The sequence below is a fragment of the Haliotis rubra genome, unplaced genomic scaffold (genome assembly GCF_003918875.1).
Source record: "Haliotis rubra isolate DU_JTF1 unplaced genomic scaffold, ASM391887v1 Scf73, whole genome shotgun sequence".
Lineage (NCBI taxonomy): Eukaryota > Metazoa > Mollusca > Gastropoda > Lepetellida > Haliotidae > Haliotis > Haliotis rubra.
The window spans coordinates 546,778-561,416 of NW_025767446.1; the positions used below are offsets into that span (position 1 = coordinate 546,778).

Sequence of the window (14,639 nt, forward strand, 5' to 3'; positions counted from 1 at the left end):
ATGTTCACCACATCGGGAAGGTGACTGAAAATGCATGTTCAGTCCACCACATCTGAGACTGTTCTGCGTTAATTGTCATGGGTTTGGTTTGGCTCTTTAACACTGCACTCAGCAATATTCCAGTTATATGGCGACGTTCTGTAAATAATAAAGTCTCAACCAGACAATCCAGTGATCAACATCATGAGCATTGATTACGCAATTGGGATACGATGACATGACTGTGTGAACCAAGTCAGTGAGTCTGATCACCTAATCCCGTTATTAGTCTTTTACGACAATCATGGGTTGCTGAAGACCGATTCTAACCCGATCTTCATGGGTCTAATTGTCATGTGAACAATGAGAGAAAATAATACATAGAGTCAGATACTATGGTCAATAAATGCAAGAAAACAATACTACCAGGTACATTTATCTGACATACATGTACTATGTCTTTGAACCTTTTTGTTTCGATAGCTGAAACAAAAGTATCCTCAACCTGTTTCAATGTCAAATATGTGCATAACTCTTATATTCGATGACTATCATGATTGGTTGTTGACACAATCACAAAAAGACATTAAAAGGACATCACTGAAATGAAAGGCAGACTTGGTTGATAACTCATTGAGCAATCTACAGTTGGGATAACATGCATTGTAAACCAAAAGTCACTGTGTTCTTTAATCTGACTGGTTGAAAAACATGATCAAATGGTATTCGATTCCCGGAAACTCTGCGTATTTATACATTCAAACATCGCTCACACCATTGTATTGTTACGTAGTCAGCTGTGATGACGTCATTCAAATCATATTGTGACGTAAAGTCTGAACGACGTCACAAGTGAGCAGTTCCAGATGGTACCATGGGAGACAGCCAAAATGGCCGGCTGATGACATTTCACTGCTGTACCCGTACTCGATGTCAATGAGTGCAGACACAAAAACGTGTGTAGACCTTTTGGTTTACTTTTGTGTTTACAATGTCGATAAACATCATGTGTTGGCCAATTTCCGGGTGTTATTGAGTATTTGAAGCACAGGAATATTTCATTTGAAACCTCCGGCTGACGCTGTCGGTTCCAAATTCCCGTGCTACAAATACACAATAACACCCGAAATTGGCCAACACATGATGTTTATCTCCTAATAGTTACCTGCTCATTATTACATTATTTTTAGAAGTTTATTCGTTCAAGATTCGTTTTAGCTTTCTGCATTTTTTAAGAAAGAAATCATATGTTTTGATCTGTCATTTGCTTGCTTGTCATTCTGTAAGTAAAGCATTGCATGCTCAATGATCATTCTCTAAGTAATGCATTGCATTCTTGATCATCATTCTCTCAGTAATCCTTTGCATGCCCAACCATCATTCTGTAAGTAATGCATTGTATGCCTGATCATTATTAATGCAAATATGCTCGCTTGTCATTCTTTAAGTAATTCATTGTATACATTATCTCCATTCTGCAGCAGCTGCATTGTACCCACGATCTAACATTCTGAAACTAATGGTACATCTGTCCCAGAGTTCCTGCAAGAAGACTGGTACCTAGATCCCTCCGCAGTTCCTCCTTCTCCTGCTGGGGCTTGTTGTAGCGAATCGGTTCTCTATAGACTTGCGACCTTCCTCCTGGAAGCGGATGATGCCGTCCCCCCGCAGGGTGTGGTCCGTGTTGCCAGGCTGCTCCACAGCACGCTCCTTGCTCAGCTCGCTCAGGAAGAAGTCTGGATGCTTGGTCTGAACAACACGCAACAAACTTCCATGTATGGGACCACTGAACAGAGTGTTTGTGCTACTCCTATAATGCACTCAAACATGCACGTGTGACAGTCATAGTGCAGAGACTGGGACTGAGGATGCATACTGATAATGCATAACATGGATGCACTCACGCATGCACTAGGTTAATATTTGTTCAAGCAGAATATGCTGTCAGATTGACAGAATTAACCCTCAATAAACTGTTGAAAAAGATTTTATGCCTTAAAACCATAAAACATTGACATCAAATTCATGTACAAAATTGCATGAAATCAATTTTATTAGATCAAATATACCTCAAATCATATACATTACATTCAAATTATACTGAATTTGAAAAAATATTGTATTACACACGTGTGATATGTTCACTGAAAGAAGGTCCTTGGACATATGTATTTCAAATCAGACAATATACTGTAAAGACAGAGGTTGTTAGGAAGAGGTACCACTCAGAGACCAAAGATAATTATTGTCACAGTATGGAATGGTGTCTATGAAGAATGTGAATCAGAGTTCTAAATTAGAGCACCAGTAAGGAATGAGGTTGTAATTCAAACACATCACAGCAACTGTGAAGTAAGCTCCAACCACTGAGGTTCCACCCTAGTAGGAACTAGTGTTGGGAATTGGTTAAAATCTCATAATTGATGATTGGTTCATTACAACCGATCAATCATCGAAAATAATTAGTTAGCGTCATTTATGAAATGTGTTAATGCACACAAAAATAGGGAAAAAAACATGTAGTTCTTTGGGGTTTTTTTGACAAAATTTCACATCTTTAAAGGATGACTAGTATGGAGGAACATAAATTTCTTAAAGTCTTTAAGATAAATTCAATCATGACTTGGAACAAGCTTGTAGTGCTTATGAAATGTAACAGACAAAACCAACCTAGTGAAAATACTGTTAATGAAAATAAGTGTTCAAGAATTGTTTGTGTTCGATTATGAGAAAACATGATCGATTGCTTGGTCGTTTAGTCACTGGGACCAATCTTCGATTATTTCAATTAATCGGACCACCACTAGTAGGAACACCGATCAATGCTGTCAAGATAACAAGTCATGCACTTACAGGCACAACTATTGGCATCAAACTTGGTCCAATGGTTATCATCTTTTCTGCAATATTTACTATACCACCTTTAACTCCTCTCGAAGACCAAAATTCTATTCCTGACATCAGCAAAATTTGTCTTTTTCCTACAAACACAGAATACTAGGGACCTATTCGGATGTTGACCCCCTTGGGGCTTAATCATAACGCTATACTGCAAGACCTCCACAGCTTACAGAACTGGCAAAACAAACATTACCAAACATTTACAGATGAGAAAAGAAAGATTATTTAAGATGGAGAAATAATTAGTTGTGATGTTTTCAGAATAACAATGTCATCATGTCATCCAGATATTAGTACGACAAATTACATTATTATCAAACACAGTGAAGAGACACTTCAAAGATGACAGAATTTTCCCATCTGAGTAGCTAATACAGTGAGTTAAAATAAACATATTTTTTAAAGTATAACTAAAGTTTAACATGGTAAGTAGGAATACACTATTTTAATGCATATACCGCAATTTCAGTTTATCTTAAAAACTAATCATTAAATGCAGAGCATCAAATTTTAAGAACTAGCCTATAATTCATTCACAAGAAATGTTACTGAGTCAGTTTAATACTTAAAAACAAATTCCTGAAAAGGAACCATAGCTGACATTCAAGCTCCAAAACCTGTCCCTTTTGAGTTGATCCTATTTCACAAAGATTTCTAAGTACAACCCCAGTCTAGTTGGCAGTATAGAAAGCGTTCAGAAACTGATTCAGAGCTTTAAAAAACATGGCAAAAAGTACTAAAACTTAAAGATGTTTGCCTCTGTTTAGAAACCCTTATCTGAACATGATACGCAAGTTTCTATACAGATGTGTGATGTTTTTTTAAAAATGAACACAAAAGCAGAAAGCCAGAACCCAAAACACCAAGCTCTGCAACAGAGAGCATGACACCAACAGCCTTGCATCTGCACAGTTTTAGATTTACTTGACAAACAGATGGAACATTTTTCTTGATATTATTTTTTTACATTTTTTTACAAGTATATGTTAAATGTTACTCGGTATATCAGTGTACTAGCTGTTACTTTCAGGTTTCAAAACAAGTAAACTTATCAATCTGACATTTCATACCAAAACGTGTTTGTCTCTGTCATCAACATGATCAAAAAGAAAAGTAAGGATTAGAATATTGTTATCATTATTGAAATCTAATATATGTAATAAAGCAGGCTATGAGAAAAAAACAGTGCGCAGAAGACTGCAGACAGAAATGAAACCTATGTCATGTGACTGTCATGTGATAGTCATGTGACAGTCATCTGATGTACCTCCCCTTCCAAGGTCCAGCGATCCATAGGTTTCTGTCAGACAAAATACTCATCTGATCAGTGGACAAGCAACATTTAGACTACTCCTTGGAACAAATATATTTAGTGGTTGGATTCTAATGCTAAGTTAACCAATTCCACAGAGCTCTGTTGCAGGAATCCCTGACCCTAGCACTGAAAGGGTCCCTGTAAAACTTTATATCCTTGATTCTAAACTTACCATTATAAAAAAATAAAACAATTTGCTGCAGTTTAAATGTGTTGTTTTATGATAGTTTAATATATTTTAAACCTGGATGCTATGGTGTCTCAGGGCTTTTGTCTCACTGGCAAGATGTGAGAATGGCATTCATCTTTTTTTAGAGTGTATTTCATTAAAATCTGATGGGAAATTTTTAAAATTTCTCTCAATTCTAATGTCTTCAACATTGTTTGTTACAAAAAAAAGAGATGCCAACATTTTCAAAATCGTTTGCAGTGAAATCACAATGTTTTAAATTTATGATGTTAATATTACAGCAGAAATTGTTCATTCCTGTGGAAAGGTGTTGTTATTTATATTTACACCTATCAGAGCTATGACTTTAAGTGTTGATTGGGACCCAGGCAAGGAAATAAATTTTTAGCTCACGAAATTATTTGATTTGTCTGTCAGCTTGTAGTAAGTGCTGTGCAAGGGTGAAGAGTGTAGGTGAAGGTCACACAAAACCAGCAGTAAGCAGGGTTGCAACAAAAGTGTGCCCTTCCAATACAAGGAAAGGTTAAAGGTCAGGGTCAAGGTCAAGGTCACAGAATTTTCTATGCATAAAATGGAATCATTCTAATAATACAAACACACTAAACAAGTATACACTAGTTTAAGTCATATGGAATTGTCTTCTCTCTTCCCCAATTCAAAAATAGTTTTGAGGAAATCCAAAATAATTAATTCCAAAAACTATTCAAAACAATTCTTACATGTTAAAATAAACCAAAGTCAATAAAAAATGTAATGTCATGGTGTATGGTCTTGAAAAAACAATCTCATTTTCAGAAATAGAAAGCCTAATTAACTTTCTTGAGCAACTGAAATGGAGGTCATTTTTCCCTGTTCATGTTTACAGAATACAGTCATCCTTCACCTCAGGTCTTGGGATCCTTGGATGTATTCATTCACAGTTTAGTATATATGAGATATAAACTGCTACCCTTACATAGAATATGATATATGTGGTTTGCACTGGATGGGTCAGGATCAGATGAAAGTGTCTCTGTATATAACCTGAACTTGATATCATTATATTCAATAACATGCAGGAAATTACCACAGAAGGAAACAGATGACATTACTTCAGGTATTTATTTATATAGGCATTACCAATCTACCCCAGGCACTTGATTTTTCTATGTTCTATCTTGTTTTGTTATACTACTTCTTGTCAAAGTTCCAACAGGCAGCAAGCAACTTAGTATCATGAATATATAATCCCTGGGTTTGATTCAAGATTAATTGCTAAAAATGTTGCTCAAATATTTACAGAAAGTTGGCAAATTATGGCCAATTTCAAATATTTCCAAATCAACTTAAATATCTATTTTTCTTTCATGTCTCTAAATTTGTTTTGGGCTTGCACCTAAAACAAGAAAATGAACCTATCCAACTTTCCTACTATGTGATCTTTCATCTCATAACGCTGATATAATCTGAGGACACCCAAACAGTGGAAACATTTTGTAGAGATGACTCATATCACTGACTCATATGAAGAATAATCATGAAGGTGTTTTTCACACATGGAAGCAGAGTGTCAAAATTTGAAGCAAAAGAACTGCAGATGAACCTAGAGATTATCGGTAATGAACCCACAGATTATTGATAATGAACCCACATATTATCAGTAATGAACCCAGATTATTGATACTGAACCCACTGATTATCAGTAATTAACCCACAGATTATCAGTAATGAAATAAAAGAACAGATGCAGGTCATCACAAAAAAGGAACTCTTCACACAAAGATTTTTTCGGTAGAAATACACTCTAGGCTCAATACTGTTAAATAAAGACAAGAGGAAGACACACCACATCAGCAAAAGTGTGCCCGTTAATACAAGGTCAAAGGATAGGGTCAAGGTCACAGATCACGTGCACAGTTGACATGATACAATCTTAAATACCTCTTCTCCAGGCAGGTCTAGTGGTTGTTTTAGCTGTCTGTTAGGATTACCATACTACATATGAATATAGAAAAAAATATATATAATTTTAAACAGAGCTAGTACACATTCATCAAATGTGGTATCCTTAAATATTATTTTATGAAACAGGACCTAGATTTGTTAAGCTCTCTAAGTTTTAAGATGATTGTAAGTGCCATACAATAGCATTAACTTGATCGTAAGTAGCTTAAGAGAGCTTCAATATCTAACAAGGATCAACTTAGCTAACATATTGCTTAAATCTCTATGGAGAGCTTCAAAAATCTAGGACCAAGGATCTTAACCAGCTAAATATTAAATCCCCTATGGAGAGACAGGTCAGTTGTTATAGAGCAAGGGCAAAATGGTATCATGTAGTTGTGGGGAGGGTGGGGAGTTGTGATGAAAACAAAATAAACATGTCAATCCCATTCACCTTGCAACTCCCATGAGAAATGACCAATCCTTCAGTGGTAAGTTACCTGATCATATATTCAATCAAACTGGGCATGAATTAGGTACCACTGATTTCCCTCAGTTGGATGTTAAACTTTCTTTCAGATCATTAGTCTGGATCATGAATACTCATTACTGGGTATTATTCAGTATGTTTGTAAAAAATGACCCAGAATATCAGTGTTGTGTGGTGTTTTCTGGGTTCGGTAACTCTGCAGTCAGCAGTATTTCAGCTATAATTTGTTTGTTTGTTGTTTAACGCCGCACTCAGCAAAATTCCAGCTATATGGCGGTGGTCTGTAAATAATTGAGTCTGAACCAGACAATCCAGTGATCAACAGCATGAGTATTGATCTACGAAATTGGCCTGACCACCAGTTAATACTGTTAGTCGCCTCATGAAAAGCATGGGCTGCTGAAGACCAATTCTAACCCCAATCTTAATGGATATTTCAGCTATAAGAGTGTGACCAGTAAATTCTTATGATCAAGTCTGGACAGAACAATCCAGTGACTGACATCATGAGCATCAATCAGCAACTGCATAGTACACAAAGGCATATATCTATCAAGTCAGTCTGATCACCGATTACGATAAGCATCAGAGTTGTTGAACACAATTCTAATTTCAATCTTCACATGGGTAATGTTGCATGAATATTCTCTCATCTACACATTACAATGTGACAATGTGACAGCATTGTTCAGGCAAAGCTACTGACCTTTGGGTCTCTGTAGCGAGGGTTTGCACGGGGAGATAACTCCTCCTCCTGGAATTTCCTCCTCTTGTGATCGCCATCCCCCTGCATCAACATTGAGACATCAGTATACACAATTAAGGACAGGGATATATCAAAAACTTGGTTTATGACGTAAACTAGAAAAAATGTGACATAAACAACAAAAATAACTTTTTACTTCACAAAACAGAAATATGTCAAACATTTTTTAAAAGCTCTCATCTACAATTGCTTATTGCAAACAAATACTTAACACGCTACAAATCCCGCTGAAACTTTATTATAAAGCTTTTTTCTTTCCTAAATTCATCTTGTCCCGACTTTTTCTCATATCTACAAAGTATTTTGAGGAAATATAATATAGAATATTTGAAATGTGAATTTTTATATACTAGTATTTATGACAAATCAACCTGCAATTTTGGGTCAAACTTGGCGAACCACTAACTAATAAATTGTGTCCGAGTGACAAATTGTACTTTGGACAGTACAGTACAGTCAGTCTGTGTGACTGGTAGGAAATCCCTGTGTGATGCAGATTTTGGATGGTCTTATCTTTGATGCACATATATGGAGATGAGAAACCTTGAATCATCATCAGGACTAACGGGAGATTTAAACCCATAATCACAGGATCATCTGGAATGCCTAGGGACACAACTCTCCAGAGCCAAACTGCACTGCCTGGTGCACACTGATCTCAGAATTCTATACCTCGACACCTTCTGTACTATCTAAGTATGTCACTTAAAAAGTGGATCAAATAAAACACATATTGATTGCTCACAACCTTTTTCATGAAACATGAATCCTAAAGTATCCTATGAATACTTATGGTATACAAATATATATCCCATAATGTGCAGTGCATGACAACGTGCATATTGATGCATTCATATATCAAGAGTTGGCACTATTGTTGTTAATAGTCATATTTGCTACATCCAAGGCCTTGACAGAGTCACAGTCATGGGGCATAATTCTTACTTGTCATTGTTAATAGCTGCAAATGTTCAACCTCAGACGACCTTGATAAGAGTCACAATCATGGGGAATAACTCTTGCTGGTCCTTAAACAATTATAATTGTTCTTCAGTTTCTTGAGAGTTGTTACCTTGAGTTGTTCTTCAGGCTTATCTTGGAAGCTCTTTGCTTGTGAATCTAGCATTAGATTATTATGTAGGCTTACCTTGGAAGCACCATGGCAATGTGTGTGTGTGTGTGTGTGTGTGTGTGTGTGCACACGACGTGCCTTTGGCATAAGTTGCTTTTATCTACTAATGCTTCAGAAGTACATTGACCATTTATGTGCGTCTAACATAAAGACATTTTTACGGCTTACCTTTGAACACCATGGCCATATTTATGTGCATCTAACAGAAAGAGGTTTATTAGGCTTACCTTCAAAGCACCATGGCCATATTTATGTGTGTCTGACATGAAGTTGTTTTTAAGGCTTACCTTTGAAGCACCATGACCATATTTATGTGCATCTAACATGAAGTTGTTCCTTAGGCGGTCCAAGTCCTATAAGAAAGTGAGCGATAAGCGTGAGTGAGGCAATGAAAAATCTGTGAAACTATATTCAGTGAACATACTGCAAGGTATCAAATTTTCAGTGAACATTCAGAAAATAAGAGTACATCACAGTGAGATTATATACAGTGTACATTCTGTGAGACTACATACAGAGAACAACGTTGGACCATCTTTAGTAAACACTCCATCTTGGACATACATCAGCATTTACTCACCTTTTTACATCAACCATTTATTTCCATCTATTCATCCTACTATCCGTTCATACAAGCACTTATCAAGTGTTCATCATTCAACATCTATCCATTAACGCATCTATCCATTAACACATCCACAGGTCTATTCACACATCCATACATTCACTTTTTCATTCATGCATCTATTTATTTTTCTACTTACTCATCCATCTATTCATCTGTCTATTGAATCTTTCATCGATTCATTTATCTATTCACTCACCCATCTATCAATAAATATATTTATTCATCTATCTATTCATTTGTTAACTCATTCATCTATTCATTCAACCGTACATCAGTATGTTCATTACTCATCTTTCTATTTATGTATACATTTACACATCCATCTATTCATTTGTCTATTTACTCAAATATCTATCCATTTGTCTATTGAATCTTTCATCGATTCGCTTATCTACTCACTCACCCATCTATCAATAAGTATATTTATTCATCTATCTATTTATCAGTTAACTCATCCATCTACTCCCTTGTCTACAATGTATTTACTCAGAGCCTACCATCCGTCAATTTACACATAAATACACCATATATTCATTAGCTATTCAGTCACCTCATATATATGATAGCTATTTCCTTTGTTTATTATATTTCATGTTTATATTCTTCATCCATACATCCTTCTATTCACTGTCCATTTATTGATCCTATATACATCATCGACACACTGACTTCCATCAATATAAATGTGCTTATTCAACTAGCAGCCTTATTAACATCCATCCCTCAATCCATATACCTGTACCTACCGGGGTGTAAATCTATATATCCATCTACCCATAATCGTTTTATAACATATTGACCTCTATAACATGTACACAAATACGCATCAGCTATTCATCAATGTAAAAACACTCACCTCCAACTACCTACTGCAACCAACAGGATGGTGGATTACCTCATTAGTGTCCATTACCACCTCATCAACCTATCTATCCATCCACAGTACCTCCATCCATCTCTAACTACCTAAACCCACATCCATCCACAGATTTCCATCCACCCATTTCATTAACCTATGTATCCATCTATAAACCCACATTTCCATCCACCCATCTCTCATTAACCTATGTATCCATCTATAAACCCACATTTCCATCCACCCATCTCTCATTAACCTATGTATCCATCTATAAACCCACATTTCCATCCACCCATCTCTCATTAACCTATGTATCCATCTATAAACCCACATTTCCATCCACCCATCCATGTATCCATCTATAAACCCACATTTCCATCCATCCACCCATCTCTCATTAACCTATGTATCCATCTATAAACCCACATTTCCATCCACCATCCCACATTTCCATCCACCCATCTCTCATTAACCTATGTATCCATCTATAAACCCACATTTCCATCCACCCATCTCTAACATTATAATCTATAAACCCACATTTCCATCCACCCATCTCTCATTAACCTATGTATCCATCTATAAACCCACATTTCCATCCACCCATCTCTCATTAACCTATGTATCCATCTATAAACCCACATTTCCATCCACCCATCTCTCATTAACCTATGTATTCATCTATAAACCCACATTTCCATCCACCCATCTCTAACTAACCTATGTATCCATCTATAAACCCACATTTCCATCATGCATCCATCATTTGACCTATCTTTCATCTATGAACACATCCATCCCTATCACTTCATCCCTATCTATAATCTACAAACCCATCTATAAATCCATCCTATGTCTATCCATATCTCTATCTATATAATCCATATATAATCCATCTAACACCTCTCCATCCATATATCTGTCAGTGCATAACCCATCTATCATCTCTTTATTCACCTATTTGTCGATCTGGAAACCAATCTATCCATCCATATCTCTTTATCCATCTATCATCCCTTCATCCATCACCTCTCCGTATGTATACCTGTCGCCTATAAACCCATCTGTCTGTCCATCTCACCTTCTTCTTCTCATCCATTTCCCTATGTTTTTTCCGAGCCTGTTCTTCCTTGTATCGCTGAATATCTTGCTCCACCTCTTTCTGCAGGAACACGCGTTTGTCAATCTCCTCCTGCCTGTCAACACACATCTATACACTCAGGACAACACACATGTACACACAAAACACACATACACCATCACTGTTTTACTGCACCAGGTCCCAATTGTGACACACATACTCAGGTGATCTACTGCCTGGATCTTCTCCATCAAGAAAACAGTTATCTGGTTGTGAATCTGTTTTCTCCGGCACCATATGACACTTAGTACATAAGAACAACACATAATGATTTTAAGGTCTGCAATTAACATAACACCATGTAATAATTTCTCATTCATCAATTTTCAAATAGTGACTGTTCCCCATATGTACATATTAATTAACTACGACCCATCTTATTTATGACATATATATTAAGGAGTAAAATGATGCTTAAATCATTTTGCAAATTATTTTGCCATTGATGAATTGAATGTACAAAAGACAAAGAGAATAACAATGTGTACCATTCACCCCCAATAATCAAAAGCACTATTGACTATCAGGAAATACATTAGATACTTAATGGCTGGAAAACAAAAGGATCTGTATGTCAATATCTCTCAGTTATAAAAGGTTGTTTAAAAGCCTTATTGACACACTTCAAACATATATATAGATATTAAACAAACAGGGATGGGATAATTTGAATAACTGGCTCACACAAAACCCTCCACCTGATCATGAACTGCAGCTGAAACAATTAGTAAGGACTCTCTAATGTTAAACAGGTTTTTTAAAATGTTGATTTGTGAAGCTACTAAAAGATGGCAGTGGAAGTGATTGAGTGAATGATGAGTGATTCTATGGTCAGCAATATTAGAATTATATCACCATAACCTGTAAGCAAACAAAACCCAAGAAGATCCATGTTAGAATTGGGTCTTCAGCAACCCATACTTGTAAAAGGTGCTGAATGGGATCGGGTGGTCAGGCTTGCTGACTTGGCTGACATGTCATCGCATCCCAGTTGCATAGATCAATGCTCATGCTGCTGATCACTGGATTGTCTAGTCCAGATTCAATTATTTATAGACTACCGCCATGTAGCTGGGATATTGCTGAGTGCGGCGTTAAACACCAACCCCATCAATGTAAGTAAACAAACTGGTGACTGAAATCTTGAATGACGATCTTCACCATGATGTATGATAACATTCCTTCCAACAGGGCATGCACAAAATTGAAAAATCCAGATCTATACTTCTGTCATCTTTTAAAACAAGCATGGGGTATAATTCTGCCATGGAATTATCATGGGAACTTTGTTGCAAACAAACTCCAAGATTTATCAATGGCAAATTTGCTCAAAACAATAAGTTTGATCAATTAAGTTATCTTAAATAATTATGAATAAAAGCATGAATTGCATTTATTTTTTATCCAAGATTTTTATCAAAATGGAACACACATGGTGGGAGGAATGGTTTACGTAAACTAGTTGAACCTCAGAAAATGTTGATGAACTATCTCTCTTTTTTGCCATTACAAAGAAACTTAATGTTGACTGTCACATATTCACATCACATGACATCATACAAAACCTGGTATGCAATGATATAAAAATAATGTAAAAACAAATTAAATACAGAAAGTAAAAGAAAACAATGGATGCAACAGTGAATATTTGGAAAATATGCAAATCAATAGGGTTTGGGGATAAAGCATGAAAAATGTTGTGTTCTATTTAAAGAACAAAATGAACAAAATGTATGCAAGAAGACATGCAATGCCATGCAATGTGAACAAAACATAAACTTGTGTTAAGGTGCTTCCAGCAGTAATGGAGTGTCTCAGAAGCAGAATTAAGATGATGATGAGACTATTCTAGTATGTGTTTCTAAAACCCAGTCCCATTAAATGATTGAATCTATGCATCAGTATGCACTATATCAGTGTTTAATCAAATGAAAACAAAAATATATAGGTTGACTGTGTTGTAAGTATTAATTCAAAACATCTTCTGTTATTTGCTGCAGCTGCATAATTTCATCCGATCATTTTCATGTAAAGATAATGTGCCATAACACATTTCAAGGAACAAATAAAAATTAAAATATTTCTTAGTGCATATAAAAATTAAAAACTTTATAAAAAAATAAAACTTCAAAAGGCAGTTACACTGAAACCAAGACATAAAATAATCAAATGACTTTTTATACTGTCTTAATCGTTCTAACAGTACCAGTTCATTGCAACCAAGAATAATCCCCATATTAAAATATTTTCCCAATTAAAACAAATATGAATGGATAGGTTGCAAGAATGAAGATGTGATTTTGTGTACATAAACAGGACTTGTGGCTGGAAGCAACAGAGGTGGGAGACAAACAAACATGGGTATATTTTTACCTAGGGTTTAGCTGCCACTCCCTGTGTGTAAGTGTAGAAAACAACACACTGTGTTAGACAATGGATGCAACTTGGTGCATAAATCAGGACAAAAATGAATCTTATACTTTTTACAAGGCAATACCTACGTAATTTTTTAAAATGTCATCTATTTGGGAAGAGATGAAAGGAATGGTTTAGTTTTCTTGAAAATATTCTTCAAAAGAATTACTTGCCAAAAGAAGTCAGCATATTGATTTTCAAGCACATCTGTTTTTTATTTTTTATTTTGGAATTCTTTTGGGGGGCTATATAACAAGAAGTTAAATAGGTCTGACCTTTGTAGTAATTGCTGTCAATATTAATAATATTTTTCAGTAAAAATTTGAATGTTTTTGCCACTATGCGTGAAGGATGTTTGTTCCCTTTTACATGTCTTTACAAGTTACTTCAGGGAGCAAAGGCATTAATGCAAACCTTTCTTGTTAATATTTTTGGAAAATAGTTTCTGAACATGGAAAAATCAAACATCAATTACCAAATTTGACGCTCAGTACAGATAAGCTATTCAAAGACATGTTCATCTTGGCACCATTTTTCACATGTGAGACATGTAATTTGAAATACTGTCCATAACATTAAGACATGTAAAATGGCAATTTATATCAGAATGATAACTAGTTTAAGTTTCCTATTATGAAATAACTGTCAAATATTAAACAGGTGTATCTGAGACAATCACTGGGTCTTCTGGACCAGTCTTCTGGAATAGTACTCTGTGTGGCGTTAAACAACAAACGTGGGAAAATGGATGGCCTTGTTGTCTAAGGTGCCAGAATACATTGTGCAGAGTTACATCCCCTTGGCATGCCAGGAACCTATGACTGTGAGCTCAAATCCTAGTTTGTCTCAATTATATTTCTAGATTTGTCCACACTCATGGGTTTCACCAAAGCGGTAAAC

The 14,639-nt window shown here is 35.8% G+C and overlaps 1 protein-coding gene across 1 annotated transcript in view; it reads right to left on the reverse strand.

Moving 5' to 3' along the window:
• Window positions 1-1,539: 1,539 nt before the first annotated feature.
• LOC124259587 overlaps window positions 1,540-14,639 on the reverse strand; it is a 52,264-nt gene continuing 39,164 nt past the window's right edge. Inside the window, exons 5-11 of the mRNA XM_046693742.1 lie at window positions 13,698-13,718; window positions 11,265-11,379; window positions 8,984-9,049; window positions 7,505-7,585; window positions 6,306-6,359; window positions 4,148-4,180; window positions 1,540-1,728 (exon numbers count right to left, since the gene is read on the reverse strand). Of these exons, the coding sequence (XP_046549698.1) occupies window positions 1,540-1,728; window positions 4,148-4,180; window positions 6,306-6,359; window positions 7,505-7,585; window positions 8,984-9,049; window positions 11,265-11,379; window positions 13,698-13,718 (559 nt within the window). The remainder of the gene's footprint in view (window positions 1,729-4,147; window positions 4,181-6,305; window positions 6,360-7,504; window positions 7,586-8,983; window positions 9,050-11,264; window positions 11,380-13,697; window positions 13,719-14,639) is intronic.